Source organism: Manis javanica, chromosome 2, assembly GCF_040802235.1.
Source record: "Manis javanica isolate MJ-LG chromosome 2, MJ_LKY, whole genome shotgun sequence".
NCBI classification, from domain to species: Eukaryota; Metazoa; Chordata; class Mammalia; order Pholidota; family Manidae; genus Manis; species Manis javanica.
In genome coordinates this window covers 134344457-134363734 of record NC_133157.1, presented here as the reverse complement: position 1 = coordinate 134363734, position 19278 = coordinate 134344457, and the positions used below count along the sequence as shown (strand labels likewise).

The 19278-nt window shown below is 38.2% G+C and overlaps 1 protein-coding gene across 11 annotated transcripts in view; it reads left to right on the top strand.

Annotated features, from left to right (window-relative positions):
• ZMYND11 (zinc finger MYND-type containing 11) overlaps nt 1-19278 on the top strand; it is a 95420-nt gene that overhangs the window by 68278 nt on the left and 7864 nt on the right. For all 11 annotated transcript variants that reach the window (XM_036993705.2, XM_036993713.2, XM_036993712.2 and 8 more), the window contains 2 exons: nt 7196-7468; nt 7739-7924. In XM_036993705.2, the coding sequence (XP_036849600.1) occupies nt 7196-7468; nt 7739-7924 (459 nt within the window). The remainder of the gene's footprint in view (nt 1-7195; nt 7469-7738; nt 7925-19278) is intronic.

Below are 19278 nucleotides of genomic sequence, written 5' to 3'. Positions count from 1 at the left end.
CCATTGCAGTCACTGTCCGTCAGTGTCGTAAGATGCTGTAGAATCACTACTTGTTTTCACTGTGTTGCACAGCCCTCCCCATGCACCCCCTACATTATACATGCTAATCTGTATGTAACTTTGGGCAGGAAGGCCATTTTGACAATATTAATTCTTCCTAGCCAAGAGCATGGGATGAGTTTCCAATTGCTAGTGTCCTCTTTAATTTCTCTTAAGAGTATCTTATAGATTTCAGGGTATAGGTCTTTCACTTCCTTGGTTAGGTTTATTCCTAAGTATTTTATTATTTTTGATGCAATTGTGAATGGAATTGTTTCCCTGATTTCTGTGTGTTAATTTTGAATTTTGCAACTTTGCTGTATTCCGATATCAGTTCTAATAGTTTTGGAGTGGAGTCTTTAGGGTTTTTAATGTACAGTATCATGTCATCTGCAAATAGTGACAGTTTAACTTCTTCTTTACCAATTTGGATTGGTTATATTTCTTTGTTTTGTCTAATTGCCATGGCTAGGACCTCCAGTACTACATTGAATAACAGTGGGGAGACTGGGCATCCCTGTCTTGTTCCCAATCTGAGAGGAAAAGCTTTCAGCTTCTCGCTGTTCAGTATTATGTTGGCTGTGGGCTTATCATATATGGCCTTTATTATATTGAGGTCCTTGGCCTGTATACCCATTTTGCTGAGAATTTTTATCATGGATGGATGTTGAACTTTGTCGAATGCTTTTTCACCATCTATGGAGATGATCATGTGGTTTTTGTCTTTCTTTTTGTTGATGTGGTGGATGATATTGATGGATTTTCAAATGTTGTACCATCCTTGCATCCCTGGGATGAATCCCACTTGGTTATGGTGTATATCCTTTTGATGTATTTTTGAATTTGGTTTGCTAATATTTTATTGAGTATTTTTGCATCTATGTTCATCAGGGATATTGGTCTGTAATTTTCTTTTTTGGTGGGGTCTTTGCCTGGTTTTGGTATTAGGGTTATATTGGCTTCATAGAATGAGTTTGGGAGTATTCCCTCCTCTAGTATTTTTTGGAAAACTTTAAGGAGAATGGGTATTATATCTTCTCTGTATGTCTGATAAAATTCCAAGGTAAATCCATCTGGCCTGGGGGTTTTGTTCCTGGGTAGTTTTTTGATTACCGCTTCAATTTCTTTGCTGGTAATTGGTTTGTTTACATTTCCTGCTTCTTCCTTGGTCAGTCTTGGAAGGTAGTTTTTTTTGGGGGGTTTTTTTTTGGTATCATTAATCTACAATTACATGAAGAACATTATGATTACTAGGCTCCCCCCTTCACCAAGTCCCCTCACAAACCCCTTCACAGTCACTGTCCATCAGCGTAGTAAGATGCTGTTAGTAAGATGCTGTAAAATCACTATGTATCTTCTCTGTGTTGCACAGCCCTCCCTGTGCCCCCCCACACACTATACATGCTAATCGTAATGCCCCCTTTTTCCCCGCCCTTGTCCCTCCCTCCCCACCCATCCTCCCCAGTCCCTTTCCCTTTGGTAACTATTAGTCCATTCTTGAGTTCTGTGATTCTGCTTCTGTTTTGTTCCTTCAGTTTTCCTTTCTTCTTATACTCCACAGATGAGTGAAATCATTTGGTACTTGTCTTTCTCCACCTGGCTTATTTCACTGAGCATAATACCCTCTAGGTCCATCCATGTTGTTGCAAATGGTAGGATCTGTTTTCTTCTTATGGCTGAATAATATTCCATTGTGTATATGTACCACATCTTTTTTATTCATTCATCTACTGATGGACACTTAGGTTGCTTCCATTTCTCGGCTATTGTAAATAGTGCTGCGATAAACATAGGGGTGCATCTGTCTTTTTCAAACTGGAGTGCTTCATTCTTAGGGTAAATTCCTAGAAGTGGAATTCCTGGGTCAAATGGTATTTCTATTTTGAGTATTTTGAGGAACCTCCATACTTCTTTCTACAATGGTTGAACTAATTTACATTCCCACCAGCAGTGTAGGAGGGTTCCCCTTTCTCCACAATCTTGCCAACATTTGTTGTTGTTTGTCTTTTGGATGGTGGCGATCCTTACTGGTATGAGGTGATATCTCATTGTGGTTTTAATTTGCATTTCCCTGATGACTAGTGATGTGGAGTATCTTTTCATGTGTCTGTTGGCCATCTGAATTTCTTCTTTGGAGAACTGTCTGTTCAGCTCCTCTGCCCATTTTTTAATTGGATTATTTGCTTTTTGTTTGTTGAGGTGCGTGAGCTCTTTATATATTTTGGATGTCAAGCCTTTTTCGGATCTGTCATTTACAAATATATTCTCCCATACTGTAGGGTAACTTTTTGTTCTGTTGATGGTGTCCTTTGCTGTACAGAAGCTTTTTAGCTTGATATAGTCCCACTTGTTCATTTTTGCTTTTGTTTTCCTTGCCCGGGGAGGTATCTTCATGAAGAAGTCGCTCATGTTTATGTCCAAGAGATTTTTGCCTATGTTTTTTTCTAGGAGTTTTATGGTTTTGTGACTTACATTCAGGTCTTTGATCCATTTTGAATTTACTTTTGTGTATGGGGTTAGATTTGTTAGTGTCCTCTTTAATTTCTCTTGAGTGTCTTCTGGTTTTCAGGTTATAGGTCTTTCACTTCCTTGGATAGGTTTATTCCTAGGTATTTTATCCTTTTTGATGCTATTGTGAATGAGTTTGGGAGTATTCCCTCCTCTTCTATTTTTTGGAAAACTTTAAGGAGAATGGGTATTATGTCTTCTCTGTATGTCTAATAAAATTCTGAGGTAACTCCATCTGGCCTGGTGTTTTGTTCCTGATTTCTCTTTCAATTAGTTCATTGTTAGTGTATAGGAAAGCCACAGATTTCTGTGTGTTAATTGTATATCCTGCAACTTTGCTGAATTCCGATATTAGTTCTGGTAGTTTTGGAGTGGAGTCTTTAGGGTTTTTTATGTACAATATCATGTCATCTGCAAATGGTGACAGTTTGACTTCTTCTTTACCAATCTGGATTCCTTGTATTTCTTTGTTTTGTCTAATTGCCATGGCTAGGACCTCCAGTACTATGTTGAATAACAGTGGGGAGACTGGGCATCCCTGTCTTGTTCCTGATCTCAGAGGAAAAGCTTTCAGCCTCTCGCTGTTCAGTATGATGTTAGCTGTGGGTTTATCATATATGGCCTTTATTATGTTGAGATACTTGCCCTCTATACCCATTTTGTTGAGAGTTTTTATCATGAATGGATGTTGAATTTTGTTGAATGCTTTTTCAGCATCTATGGAGATGATCATGTGGTTTTTGTCTTTCTTTTTGTTGATGTGGTGGATGATGTTGATGGATTTTTGAATGTTGTACCATCCTTGCATCCCTGGGATGAATCCCACTTGGTCATGGTGTATGATCCTTATGATGTATTTTTGAATTCGGTTTGCTAATATTTTATTGAGTATTTTTGCATCTATGTTCATCAGGGATATTGGTCTGTAGTTTTCTTTTTTGGTGGGACTTTGCCTGGTTTTGGTATTAGGGTGATGTTGGCTTCGTAGAATGAGTTTGGGAGTTTTCCCTCCTCTTCTATTTTTTGGAAAACTTTAAGGAGAAATGGGTATTATGTCTTCTCTGTATGTCTGATAAAATTGTGAGGTAAATCCATCTGGGCCGGGGGTTTTGTTCTTGGCTATTTTTTTTATTACGGCTTCATTTTCGTTGCTGGTAATTTTTCTGTTTAGATTTTCTGTTTCTTTGTGGGTCAGTCTTGGAAGGTGTATTTTTCTAGGAAGTTGTCCATTTCTCCTAGGTTTTCCAGCTTGTTAGCATATAGGTTTTCATAGTATTCTCTAATAATTCTTTGTATTTCTGAGGGGTCTGTCATGACTTTTCCTTTCTCGTTTCTGATTCTGTTGATGTGTGTTGATTCTCTTTTCCTCTTAATAAGTGTTGCTAAACGCTTATCTATTTTGTTTATTTTCATGAGGAACCAGCTCTTGGTTTCATTGATTTTTTCTCTTGTTTTATTCTTCTCAATTTTATTTATTTCTTCTCCGATCTTTATTTTGTCCCTCTGTCTGCTGACCTTAGGCCTCATTTGTTCTATTTTTTCCAATTTCGATAATTGTGACATTAGATTATTCATTTGGGATTGTTCTTCCTTCTTTAAATATGCCTGGATTGCTGTATACTTTCCTCTTAAGACTGCTTTTGCTGTGTCCCGCAGAAGTTGAGGTTTTGTGTTGTTGTTGTCATTTGTTTCCATATATTACTGGATCTCCATTTTAATTTGGTTGTTTATCTATTGATTATTTAGGAGCATGTTGTTAAGCCTCCATGTGTTTGTGAGCCTTTTTTGCTTTCTTTGCACAATTTATTTCTAGTTTTATACCTTTGTGGTCTGAAAAGTTGGTTGGTAGCATTTCAATCTTTTGGAATTTACTGAGGCTCTTTTTGTGCCCTAGTATGTGGTCTATTCTGGAAAATGTTCCATGTGCACTTGAGAAGAATATGTATCTTGTTGCTTTTGGATGTAGAGTTCTATAGATGTCTGTTAGTTCCATCTGTTCTAGTGTTTTGTTCAGTGCCTCTGTGTCCTTACTTATTTTCTGTCTGGTGGATCTGTCCTTTGGAGTGAGTGGTGAGTTAGTCTCCCATAATGAATGCATTGCGTTCTATTTCCTCCTTTAATTCTGTTAGTATTTGTTTCGCATATATTAGTGCTCCTGTATTGTGTGCATATATGTTTATAATGGCTATATGTTCTTGTTGGACTGAGCCCTTTATCATTATGTAGTGTCCTTTATCTCTTGTTACTTTCTTTATTTGAAGTCTATTTTGTCTGATACTTGTATTGCAACACCTGCTTTTCTCTCCCTATTGTTTGCATGAAATATCTTTTTCCATCCCTTGACTTTTAATCTGTGCATGTTTTTGGGTTTGCGGTGAGTCTCTTGTGAGCAGCATATAGATGGATCTTGCTTTTTTATCCGTTCTATTACTCTGTGTCTTTTGATTGGTTCATTCAGTCCATTTACATTTAGGGTGATTATTGAAAGATATGTACTTATTGCCATTGCAGGCTTTAGATTCGTGGTTACCAATGGTTCAAGGTTAGCTTCTTTACTACCTTACTGTTTAACTTAACTCGCTTATTGAGCTATTATAAACACAGTCTGATGATTATTTCTCTCCCTTCTTATTCCTCCTTCTCCATTTTTCATATGTTGGACGTTTTGTTCTCTGCTCTTTTTAGGAGTACTCCCATCTAGAGCAGTCCCTCTAAGATACCCTGTAGAGGTGGTTTGTAGGAGGCAAATTCCCTCAACTTTTGCTTGTCTGGGAATTGTTTAATCCCTCATTCCTATTTAAATGATTATCATGCTGGATACAGTATTCTCGGTTTAAGGCCCTTCTGTTTCATTGCATTGAATATATCATGCCCTTCTCCTCTGGCCTGTAAGGTTTCTGTTGAGAAATCTGATGATAGCCTGATGGGTTTTCCTTTGTAGGTGACTTTTTCCTCTCTCTAGCTGCCTTTAAAACTCTGTCCTTGTCCTTGATCTTTGCCATTTTAATTATTATGTGTCATGGTGTTGTCCTCCTTGGGTCCCTTCTGTTGGGAGTTCTGTGTACTTCTGTGGTTTGAGCGACTATTTCCTCCTCCAGTTTGGGGAAGTTTTCAGCAATTATTTCCTCAAATACACTTCTATCCCTTTTTCTCTCTCTTCTTCTTCTGGTACCCCTATAATGCGGATATTGTTCCTTTTGAATTGGTCACACAGTTCTCTTAATATTGTTTCATTCTTGGAGATCCTTTTACCTCTCTCTGTGTTAGCTTCTATGCGTTCCTATTCTCTGCTTTCTATTCCATCAATGGCCTCTTGCATCTTATCCATTCTGCTTATAAATCCTTCCAGAGATTGTTTCATTTCTGTAATCTCCCTCCGGACTTCATCCCTTAGCTCTTGCATATTTCTCTGCAGCTCCATCAGCGTGGTTATGACCTTTATTTTGAATTCTGTTTCACAGAGATTGGTTAGGTCTATCTCCCCAGATTCCTTCTCAGGGGAGAATGTCTGGGTTCGTGTGGTCTGTATCAAATCTTCTGCCTTTTCATGGCGTTAAAGGTAGTTGTGTGGAGCTGGTGCGTGTGTTGGCTGGGAGAATGTCCCTTCTTGCTGGTTTGTGGCCTTCCTTTCCTGGGAGAACAGCGACCCCTAGCATCTTGTGCTCAGCTGCTGTGCGCAGACAGGGTTTCTAATTCTTGCCTGGCTGCTGTGAAAGAATCTCTGCCCTTCTGCTGTGGGCGTGACCAGCCTCAGGCTGCTACTCCACTATGGTGGAGTGGCTTTGGAGGGGAATCTGGCGGGAGGCTGTTTATCTCCGTGAGGGACCTCTGAGCTGCGCTGCCGCCCAGTGGGTTAGTGTGCCCAGAGTTCCCCAGGATTCCCAGCTGGTGGGCTAAGTGTCCCGGGGCACTTCCGTCCAGATGTGGGGTTCCTGTCCCTTTATGTCTTTCAAAAAGCACTCGCTTTTCTTTGTCCCAGGGGTGCCTGCTGCGGGGACTCACTCGCAGGTTTTACTGTCCCGTATCCCTAGTATCCAGCACCCCATGCAGTGTGTCTGCTCTCCGGTGCTGATGGCTCAGACTGGGTATTTAGCAATCCTGGGCTCCCTCTCCCTCCCTGCTCCGACTCCTCTCCTCCCGCCAGGAGCTGGGGTGAGAGGTGCTGTGGTCCCACCGGGCCGCGGCTTGTATCTTAGCCCCTTTGCAAGGTGCTGGGTTGTCGCAGGTGTAGATGTAGCCTGGTTGTTGTCCTGTATCTTCTGGTCTCTCTTTTAGGGATAGTTGTATTTGTTGTATTTTCAAAGATATATATGGTTTTGGGAGGAGATTTCTGCTGTTCTATTCATGCTGCCATCTTGACTTTGCCTATTTAGTCTTTTTTTAAGAGCAGAAACAACAGTATCAATATGTAGTGAAATTATAAATCAAGTTCCTGTTTACAATTATTGAAGCTATTAATTGCATGTTGTTTTTTCATTTTTTTAAAAAATGTAAAGTACAACAATTTACCATCTTATTTACACGGTTTTTTAACAGTAGTTTCTTAAATGGCTGTTTTATATGCTGTGTTAATTTTAACAGAACTTGTTCTTGAACTTGTGAATGATATGGCTTAGTTTTATATCTGAGCAATTTCCCTTCCCTTTAGGAACCAGAGCCTGAGACTGAAGCAGTAAGTTCCAGCCAGGAAATCCCCACCATGCCTCAGCCAATCGAGAGAGTCTCAGTGTCAACTCAGACCAAGAAGTTAAGTGCCTCTTCACCAAGAATGCTGCATCGGAGCACCCAGACAACCAGTGATGGAGTGTGTCAGAGCATGTGCCATGACAAATACACCAAAATTTTCAATGACTTTAAAGACCGAATGAAGTCAGATCACAAGCGAGAAACGGAGAGGGTTGTACGAGAAGCTCTAGAAAAGGTAAGGTGGCTCCACAGTGATGCTGGCGTAACGTCCTGGGTTCCCTCTATCACTCATGCATCACCCAAGTAGCTGCTTTCAAAATTAGGAATGTAAGAAGATACCCTGTATAGCATTTCCATTAATCATAGTACTTTCTCACCTAATATCTTACAGCTCTTAGTGACATAAAGGGAAGAGGTAGATCATTTAAATAGAAACTATGGGTTGAGGCTGTTTGGTGTAAGGTATGAGCTGACATACTATGGGTGAGCTTTTTTCTCATTTCAGCTGCGTTCTGAAATGGAAGAAGAAAAAAGACAAGCTGTAAATAAAGCTGTAGCCAACATGCAGGGTGAGATGGACAGAAAATGTAAGCAGGTAAAGGAAAAGTGTAAAGAAGAGTTTGTAGAAGAAATAAAGAAGCTAGCCACACAGCACAAACAACTGATCTCTCAGACCAAGAAGAAGCAGTGGGTAAATATCAATATGTTTTTATAATCTAATTTCCGGAAATGTACCACAGGTATGATGAAATTCAGTTTGGAAAGATGTATGTGTCATATGCAAAAGTTACCCTGAATTAAGACCAGACTTAAAGTTATCAGCTTTAACATTGTGATGAAAAGCCCTATATCTCTCAACCCCAGAACCGGCATTACTGAGTATTGTTCAAGATTATTTTGTTACGATGAGATTGATACTTTAACATATGGTATATAACATATGGGTACATTTCTATAACTGCTCCCTGTGCAAGTGTTTCATGTGGTGGTGGACAGATCGGCTGGCCTGCCATGTGACTGGTATCTCCTGATAGGTAACATCTAAATTGTGAAATGGGAAATGTATCACAATAGCAAATGAAGTGTTTTCAGGTTTTACTGCACTTAACCGTTTACCTGTCAGAGTGTATCGAGTTGGTTACTGTTGAGTAGCTCTCACTGGTGTCTCACTGCATTCACAGTCTGACAGGCAGGTCACTTTTCATTGTGTCCTGTTGGTGACTCTCATCTCCCACCAGGATTAGCAGCTTCTAAGCACACACATCCTCCACCAAACTTCTAATGGGCAGGGAAGAAAGTTTTATTCCCACAAGCTCATAACTTGGTTTTAATTTTAAGGAATTGTTATTATGTGATTCTTCATTTGTTCCAGACTACATTCTGAAGAGAGTCTTTAAATATATGTAAAGTAAACATTTCATGAGGAAGTAAACATGAAAATTGTGACAAAGATTTGGCAAGGAGGAAAAGAGAAATGTAGCATATAATTTAGGAGAATCAAAGGAGGTGTAACTAGTAGGAAAACATGAATAATGGAGTAAATATTCGTAGATGGGAATCAAGGTGTGCTTAACATAACAAGCACAGCACCCCAACACCATGTCAGTAATTCTACCCTCACTCAAAGCCCAGAAAAACCTAGAGTGGACATTAAGCTAGAAGAAATCCCAGTAAGTTTACTAAAGAACTGGGAAGAGGATGCTGTAATAAAAAATTATACTGCTTTTTATAGCACTTTATTTGTGAAACAGCTGAGGTTGGCACTATTATACCTGTTTTTGTTAGTATGCTTCCATGTGTAAGTGTTACCATACAGTATTTGTCTTTCTCTGACTTAACTTCACTTAGCATAATGCCCCACAGTCCACCCATGTTGCCACAATTGTCAGGATTTCCTTTTTCTCATGGCTGAATAACATCTTCTGTATTCATATACTCCATGTGTTGAATGTCCCCTTAGGTTGTGTCCATCCCTTGGCTGTGGTGATTATGCTGCAGTGAATATGTAGGGACAGGTATCTTCTCTCTATCCTGACTTCATTTCCTTTGGATAAATATCCAGTTGTAGGATTGCTGGGTCAGGTGGTATTTCTATTCTTAGTTTTTTGACAAAGCTCCACACTGCTGTCCACAGAGACTGCACCAGTTTATACCCCCATGTGTAGAAGGGCTCCCTTTTCCCCATGTCCTTGCCAGTACTTGTTTCTTGTCTTTTGGATGGTGGCCATTCTGACTAGGGTGAGGTGTTGCCTCATGATTTTGAAATGCATTTCCCTAATGATTGGTGGTGATAGAACATCTTTTCATGTACCTCTTGGCCATTTGAATGTTGTCTTTGGAGAAATGTCCTTTCAGACCCTTTGCCAGTTTCAAAATTGGGTTGTGTTTTCTTCCCCATTGATGGTATGAGTTCTTACTTATTTAGGATATTAATCCCTATCAGATGCATGATTTGCATATATTTTTCTACCACTCTATAGGTTGCCTTTTCATTTTATTGATGGTTCCTTGACTGTGTAGAAGGTTTTTAGTTTGATAGAGTCCTGTTGTTTTTTTTTTTTTTTTGCTTTTGCTGTCAAATAAAAAAATTCATCACCAAGACCAATATCTAGGAGCTTAACACCTATGTTTTATTCTATTTTTATGGTTTCATGTCTTATATTCAGGTCTTTAATCCATTTTGAATTGATCTTTGTGTATGGTGTAACATATTGGTCCAGTTTTCCCAGCACAATTTATTGAAGAGAATATCCTTTCCCCATGTATATTCTTAGCTCCTTTGTCATATATTAATTGCCTGCATACATATGGATTTATTTTTGGGCTCTCTATTCCATTCCATTAATTTGTGTATTTTTATGCCAGTATCATACTGCTTTGATTTATGCACATTTTTTAAATGAGGAATTTGAGGATTATGAGATTAAACAGAGCAATTAAAAAACTAGTCAGTAGAGCTGGAACTCACCTTCCTTCTGCACATCATATCATTTCTAGTAGACTGGTAAAAGATTTAGAATTATTCCTATATTATAGTTACATCTTACATCATTATAAGAAATAGTGTAATATTGTAGGACAGAAGTATTTCAGATGCCAGAAAATGGATGTTGAAATATAAACAAGAGAAACATCATACAGCCTTAAAATGTATCCACAAAGAAAGTGAGAAATACACAATGAATCAGTGACTACGTAAATAAATAAGTAATTAGGGTATTTCGGAGGAAGTATGCTGGTGCTTAAAATATTACTTAAAGAAGAGGAAACTAAGAAGTTGAATAAACTTGTCCAAATTCACATGACTAGCATAGGCCCAAGATTTAAACGCAGATCTGACTCATTTCAGCTGTTTCCAAAATTAAAATATGCTGTACACACTTTTCTAACAGTAACTTGACTGAACTTGATGACCTAGTAAGATTATAAGAAATTCAAAAGATTAATTTTAATAGATAAGAAAATACAGAATACATGATGAAGAAAATTAGAGAATTGAGTTTCAAGTACCAGATATAGACTATTCTCCCTGGGTTCTTTATCCCCAGGACTCTTACTGTCAGCCATCAAATCTAAATTTATATCTCTATATCTCACTGTCTATAATCTATTATCTGGCTGGCTGGCTATAACTTACATATTTCTATATGGACCCATTTACAAGTGTTTCTAACTGAAACCCAGTCTCACCTTCCTTACCATTCCCCTGTTTAGTCTCACTGTGGGTGTCTGAAACTCATTCTCTTACCAATGGCTTGAAACCTTAGTTTTATACTTTTTCACAATTTTCTTCTCCCATGTCTAAACAGTTCAGATTACCTGGCTTCTTCCCCTTTGTTTAGACCAGTTTGGTTTCAACTGTAGTGCTATTAACATTTGGACCAAAAGATTCTTGGGGGAGGAGCTGCAGAATGTTTAGCAGCATCTGAGGCCTCTACCCACTGGATGCTGTAGCAGCTCTTCCCCTCACTGTCTATGGTCATGGCAATCAAAGCATCCCCAGACCATGCCCAGTGAGATGAGGGCTGAGAATTGACCGTTAGTTCTAGGTCATAAATGACCTTAATAGTATTCAGTGGTAGGGGACAGGTGAAGGAATGCAGTAGGTTTAAGAGAAAGGAAGGGAAGAGAATAATTGAAAATAGCAAGTCTAGACAATTCTTTCATTGTGAAAGGGAGCAGAAAAATGGATAGTGGATGGAAGACATGAGGTCAAGAGGTTTTTATTTCTTGGTGGTAAAATATGCATACATTTTACCATCTTCACTATTTTTAAGTGGGCAGTTCAGTAGTATTAAACACACATTGCTGTGCAGCCATCACCACCATCCATCTCCAGACCTCTTTCACCTTGTAAAAGGACATCCTTTACTTACTAAACAATCACTCCCCATTCTCGCCACTCTGCAGCTCCTGGTAACCACTGTTTTACATTCTGTCACTAAGATTTTGACCCCCTCTTAATAGGTACCTCTTTTATGTGTAGTCATACAGTATTTTTCCTCCTACAGCCAGCTTACTTCACTCAGCATGATGTCCTCAAAGTTTATCCATGTGTGAATTATTGCCAGAATGTCCTTCCTTTTTAAGGCTGAATAATTTTCTATTGTGATGTGTAGATCACACTTTGCTTATTAACCCATTGATGGATACTTGGGTTGCTTCCACATTTTAGCTGTTGTGAATAAGAGTGCTATGAACATGGGTCTCTTTGACCCATGTTCTTTGGGTATGTACCCAGAAATGGGAGTTACTGGGTCATATAATAATCACATTTTTAATTTTTTGATGAACCACCATACTGTTATCCATGGCAGACACACCATTTTACATTCCCACCAATAGTACAACAAGGGTTCCAAGTTCTCTGCATCCTTACCAACCCTCCTTTTCTTTTATTTGACAGTAGCCACCCTAGTGGGTATGAAATGGTATCTCGTACTTTTGATTTGCACTGCCCTAATGATAAGTGATACCAAGTTTTTTGGGTGTTTATTGGCCATTCATATGTGTCCTTCGGTAAATGTCTAGTCATGTTCTTTCTTTTTTAATCAAGTTGTTTTTGTTGAGTTTTAGGAGTTCTCTGGGTGTTAATCCCATATCAGTTATATGATTTAAGTATTTTCTTCTGTTCTGTGATTTGCCTTTTTACTCTGTGGATAATTGTCATGAAATTCAATTTGTCTTTTCTTCTTTTTGGCCTGTACCTTTGGTGTTACATCCAAGAAATCAGTGCTAAATCCAGTGTTCTGAAGCTTTTGTCCTACATTTTCTTCTAAAAGTTTTATTGTTTTACATCGTGACACATTTTGAGTTCATTTTTGTTTATGATATCAAGTAAGGATCCAACTTTGTTCTTTTACATGTGGGGATCCAATTTTTCAGTACCATTTGTTGAAAAGAGTGTTCCCATTGAACGGTCTTGGCACCCTTGCCAAAATTTGTTGGTGTGAGGGTTTATTTCTGCTCACTATTCTTCATTGGTTCATTTGTCTGTCTTTATCCCAACACCATACAGTTTTGATGACTATAGCTTTACTGTAGGTTTTGAAATCACTGCATGTGAATTCTCCAGTTTTGTTCTTTCTCATTTTTGTTTTTGTTTTGGCTGTTCAGGGTACCTAGAGATTCCATATGAAAATTAGGTTGTGTTGTTCTGTTACTACTAGAAATGTCATTGGGGGTTTTGATAGGGATTGCATTGAATCCCTAGATCACTTTGGGTAGTATTGACATTTTCAGTCTTCTAGTCTGTGACTATGGGATGTATTTCCATTTGTTTACTTTCTTTCATTAGTGTTTTGGTGTTTCTGTTGTACCAGTCTTTCACTTCATTGGTTTACTTAATTCCTAAGCATTTTATGCTTCTTGATGCTATTGCAATGAAATTATTGTCATAATTCCCTTTTCATATTTTTCATTGTATGTAGAAATGCAGCTGATTTTTGGGTATTGACTTTGTATTCTCCTGTTTTGCTGAATTTATGTATCAGCTTTTTGTGGCGTATTCTACATATAAGGTCATATTATATGCAGTGATTACTGCTTCTTCCCCTTCGATCTGGATGCCTTGTTCCTTGTTTGCCTAATTGCTCTGTAATACTGTGTTAAGTAGAGATGGTGAACATGTGCATCCTTGCCTTTTCCCTGAGTTTCAAGGAAAAGCTTTCAGCCTTTCACTATTGCGGGTAATGTTTGCTGTGGGTTTTTTAAATGTGGCTTTTATTATGTGGAGATAGTTTCCTTCTATTCCTTTTTGTTGAGTGTTGAATTTTGTCAGATGTTTTTTCTCCTCCCATATGTTGAACCATCCTTGCATTACAAGAATGTACCACTCATGGTCACGGTATATAATCCCTTTAATATGAATTCTGTTTGCAGGTATTTTGTTGAGGGTTTTTATCCAAATATCCATAAGCCATACTGACTACCAAATAGTTTTTTGTGTGGTGTTTTTGGTTTCAGGGCTATACTGGACTCAGAATGAGTTGGGAAGGGTTTCTTTCTTTCTTTTCAGGGTTTTTGAAAAGTTTGAGATGGATTGGTATTAGTTCTTCTTTAACTGGGTGGTAAAATTTACATTAGTGAAGCCATCAGGTACAGAGCTTTTTTTCCTTATAAGGTATTATTGATATACATTCCTATGAAATTTTCACATGAAAAACAATGTTACTACATTCACCCATATTATCAAGTCCCCCCCAATACCCCATTGCAGTCACTGTCCATCAGTATAATAAGATGCCACAGATTGACTATTTGCCTTCTCTGTGCTACAGTCTTCCCTGTGACCTCCCCACACCATGTGTACTAAACATAATACCCCTCAATCCCCTTCTCCCTCCCTCCCAACCCGCCCTCCCAAGCCCCTCCCCTTTGGTAACCACTAGTCCCTTCTTGGAGTCTGTTCAGTCTGCTGCTGTTTTCTTCAGTTTTGCTTCGTTCTTATACTCCACAAATAAGGGAAATCATTTGGCACTTATTTTTCTCCTCCTAGCTTATTTCACTGAACATAATATCCTCCAGTTCCATTCATGTTGTTGCAAATGGTAGGGTTTGTTTCTTTCTTATGGCTGAATTGTGTATATGCATATCTTCTTTATCCATTCATCTACTGATGGACACTTAGGTTGCTTCCATATCTTGGCCATTGTAAATAGTGCTGTGATAAACATAGCGGTGCATATGTCTTTTTGAATCTGAGAACTAGTATTTCTTTGGGTAAATTCCTAGGAGTGGGATTCCTGGGTCAAATGGTACTTCTATTTTTAGTTTTTTGAAGAACCTCCATATTGCTTTCCACAATGGTTGAACTAGCTTACATTCCCACCAGCAGTTTAGGAGGGTTCCCCTTTCTCCGCATCCTCCCCAGCGTTTGCTGTCCTTAGTCTTTTCAATGCTGGCCATCCTTACTGGTGTGAGGTGATACCTCATTGTGGTTTTAATTTACATTTCCCTAATGATTAGTGATGTGGAGCATCTTTTCATGTGCCTGTTGGCCATGTGAATTTCTTCTTTGGAGAATTGTCTCTTCATATCCTCTGCCCATTTGTTAATCAGGTTATCTGCTTTTTGGGTGTGAGAAGTGTGAGTTCTTTATATATTTTGGATGTTAACCCCTTATCAGATATGTCATTTACAAATATATTCTCCCATACTGTAGGATGCCTTTTTGTTCTGTTGATGGTGTCCTTTGCCATACAGAAGCTTTTTAGTTTGATGTAGTACCATGTGTTCATTTTTGCTTTTGTTTCCTTTGCTCAAGGAGATGCATTCAGGAAGAAGTTGCTCGTGTTTATGTCCAGGAGATTTTTGCCTATATTGTCTTCTATGAGTTTTATGGTTTTGTGACTTACATTCAGGTCTTTGATCCATTTTGAGTTTACTTTTGTGTATGGGGTTAAACAATAATCTAGTTTCATTCTCTTGCATGTAGTTGTCCAGTTTTGCCATCACCAGTTGTTGAAGAGGCTGTCATTTCCCTATTGTATGTCCATAGCTCCTTTATCATATATAAATTTACCATATATGGTTGGGTTTATATCTGGGCTGTCTAGTGTGTTTCATTGGTCTATTGTTTTGTTCTTGTGCCAGTACCAAATTGTCTTAATTACTGTGGCTTTGTAGTAGTGCTTGAAGTTTGGGAGCATAATCCCCCCAGCTTTATTCTTCCTTCTCAGGATTGCTTTGGCTATTCGAGGTTTTTTGTGGTTCCATATGAATTTTAGAACGATTTTCTCTAGCTCATTGAAGAATGTTGTTGGCATTTTTATAGGAATTGCATTGAATCTGTAGATTGCTTTAGGCAGGATGGTCATTTTAACAATATTAATTCTTCCTATCCATGAGCACAGGATGTGTTTACATTTATTGGTGTCTTCTTTAATTTCTCTCCTGAGTGTCTTGTAGTTTTCAGAGTACAGGTCTTTCACTTCCTTGGGTAGGTTTATTCCTAGGTATTTTATTCTTTTTGATGCATTGTAAATGGAATTGTTTTCCTGATTTCTCTTTCTGCTAGTTCATCATTAGTGTATAGGAATGCAACAGATTTCTGTGTATTAATTTTGTATCCTGCAACTTTGCTGAATTCAGATATTAGATCTGGTAGTTTTGGAGTGTATTATTTAGGGTTTTTTATGTGCAATATCATGTCATCTGCAAACAGTGACAGTTTAACTTCTTCCTTACCAATCTGGATGCCCTTTATTTCTTTGTGTTGTCTAATTGCTGTGGCTAGGACCTCCAGAACTATGTTGAATAAAAGTGGAGAGAGTGGGGATCCTTGTCTTATTCCCTATCTCAAAGGAAAGGCTTTCAGCCTCTCGCTGTTAAGTATGATGTTGGCTGTGGGTTTGTCATATATGGCCTTTATTATTTTGAGGTACTTGCCTTCTACACCCATTTTGTTGAGAGTTGTTATCATGAATGGATGTTGAATTTTGTCAAATGCTTTTTTGGCATCTATGGAGATGATCATGTGGTTTTTATCCTTTTTGTTGATGTGGTGGATGATGTTGATGGATTTTCTAATATTGTACCATCCTTACATCCCTGGAATAAATCCTGTTTGATCATGGTGGATGATCTTTTTGATATATTTTTGAATTTGGTTTGCTAATATTTTTTTTTTTTTTTTTTTTTTTTGAGAGGGCATCTCTCATATTTATTGATCAAATGGTTGTTAACAACAATAAAATTCAGTATAGGGGGGTCAATGCTCAATGTACAATCATTAATCCATCTCAAGCCTAATTCTCGTCAGTCTCCAATCTTCTGAAGCATAACGAACAAGTTCTTACATGGTGAACGAATTCTTACAGAGTGAATAAATTCTTACATGGTGAACAGTACAAGGGCATTCATCACAGAAACTTTCGGTTTTGATCATGCAATATGACCTATAAACCATCAGGTCAAATATGAATATTCATTTGATTTTTGTACTTGATTTATATGTTGATCCCACATTTCTCCTATTATTATTATTATTTTTATTTTTAATAAAATGCTGAAGTGGTAGGTAGATGCAAGATAAAGGTAGAAAACATAGTTTAGTGCTGTAAGAAGGCAAATGTAGATGATCAGATGATCAGGTGTGTGCCTATGGACTAAGTATTAATCCAGGCTAGACAAGGGCAGCAAGACATCCACGGATGCAGAAGATTTCTCTCAAAGCAGGGGGGGTGAGGTTCTGAGCCTCACCTCTGTTGATCCCCAAATTCTCACCTGATGGCCCCCCTGCGACTGTGCCTGTCTTAGGTTGTTCCTCCCTTGAGGAATCTTACCCGTCTCTGGCTAACCAGTCATCTTCCGGGGCCATACAGGGAAATGTAAAGTTGGTAAGTGAGAGAGAAGCCATATTGTTTGCAAAGGTTAGCTTTTAACTTCTTTGCAGATTTATGCCCTGTGGCTTCTATGCCCAGTACTTGTCTCGAGGTATCTTTACCACCTGGAGGAATTATGATACTCGGTAAATTCGATATGAGGCACGAATTCTATTTAAGGTTTGTAATTAGGAAGGAAGAAGAAAAGCTATAGATGTAGCATATGAAGGAAACTTGGGAGGATTGATTATTTCTTTGACATATCTTCTTGTATAGTACCTTAAGTATGTATAGGTTTTAAACTACTAACTAATTTGCACACACATATTAACATAATAGGAATACGGTGACATAAACAAAGCAAATCTATAATTACCAGCCATCTCCAGTGAAGCCAAGAAAACCATTTAGGCACCCTAGGCATTTGTGAAAATTTATCTATGATATGATGGATATTTTGGAACTGTACTTGAACCATCAGACAAATTAAAGCAGCCCATTTCTGGGATCTGTTCACATCCCATATGTTCTTTTAACCATAGATAGTCTATAGTCATGAGATTTTGGGGTGCTACAACTTGCACCCCTCCCAACTCCTGGTTGAGTTCCAACAGTACAGATCCAGTCAAATTCGTTGTCTCACTGTATGCACATGCCAGCCTAGACATCTCCCTCCTCCTTCTTATGGCAAGTCCAGGAGACGGTGGGCTGGATGCAGCCACAACCGCAGCATCGTCCGGATCCCTGTGGAGGCTTTTTGATGATCATCCCCCGGCACGAGTCCTCCAGAGAGTGCTGATGCCGGAAGCTCCTCCTCATATCGTATCTTAGTTCATTTTCTGGGTATCCAAGCTAGGCCTTGATCTTCTGCGTAGAAACAAACAGACCCTTTGCCCACACTTTGACATGCCCTCTATACCACTGTGCAGAACTCATTGGAGGTCAGCACACAGTAACTGCTTTTTTTTTTTTTTTTTTAATTAAGAGAAAGGAATATTATCAGAAAAGAGTACCTCCATAGCTGATCATCTGACACCCTTTAAGTGATCAACATTAAGGATATTTAAAGCATGCGTTGATCTTTGATTTACCAATAGTTTTATCCTGTTAAGGAGTAATCCCCCTTTTCTTTCTTTCTTTCTTTTTTTTTTTTTAAATTTTTAATCTACACTTACCTGAAGAATACTATGTTTACTATGCTCTCCCCTATATCAGGTCCCCCCTAACAACCACATTACGGTTACTGTCCATCAGCTTTGGTTTGCTAATATTTTGATGAATATTTTTGCATCTACATTTATCAGGGATATTGATCTGTAAGTTTCTTTTTTTCTGGTGTCTTTGCCTGGTTTTGGTATTAGAGTGATGCTGGCTTTATAGAATGAGTTTAGAAGTATTCCCTCTTCTTTTTGGAAAACTTTAAGGAGAATGGGTATTAGGTCTTCAGTAAATGTTTGATAAAATTCAGCCATGTATCTTGTCCCGGAGATTTGTTCTTAGGTAGTTTTTTGATTACCAGTTCAATTTTGTTGCTGGTAATTGGTCTGTTCAGATTTTCTGTTTCTTTCTGGGTCAGCCTTGGAAGGTTGTATTTTTCTAGTAAGTTGTCCATTTCTTCCAGGTTATCCCGTTTGTTAGCATATAACTTTTCATAGTATTCTCTAATAATTCTTTGTATTTCTGTGGTGTCTGTAGTGATTTTTCCTTTCTCATTTTTTATTCTGTTTATGTATATAGACTCTCTCTTTCACTTGATATGTCTGACTAGGGGTTTATCTATTTTGTTTATTTTCTCAAAGAACTAGCTCTTGGTTTCATTGATTCTTTCTATTGTTTTATTCTCGATTTTATTTATTTCTGCTCTAATCTTTATTATGTCCCTCCTTCTACTGACTTTGGGTCTCATTTGTTCTTCTTTTTCTAGTTTTGTTAATTGTGAGTTTTGACTGTTTATTTGGAATTGTTCTTCTTTCCTGAGGTAGGCCTGTATTTCAGTATACTTGTCTCTTAGCATGGCCTTCGCTGCTTCCCACAGATTTTTGTGGTGTTGAATTATTGTTTTCATTTGTCTCCATATATTGCTGGATCTCTGTTTTGGTCATTGATCCATTGGTTATTTAGGAGCATGTTGTGAAGCCTCCATGTGTTTTTGGGATTTTCATCTTCTTTGTGTAATTTATTTCTAGTTTCATACCCTTGTGGTCTGAGAAGGTGGTTGGTA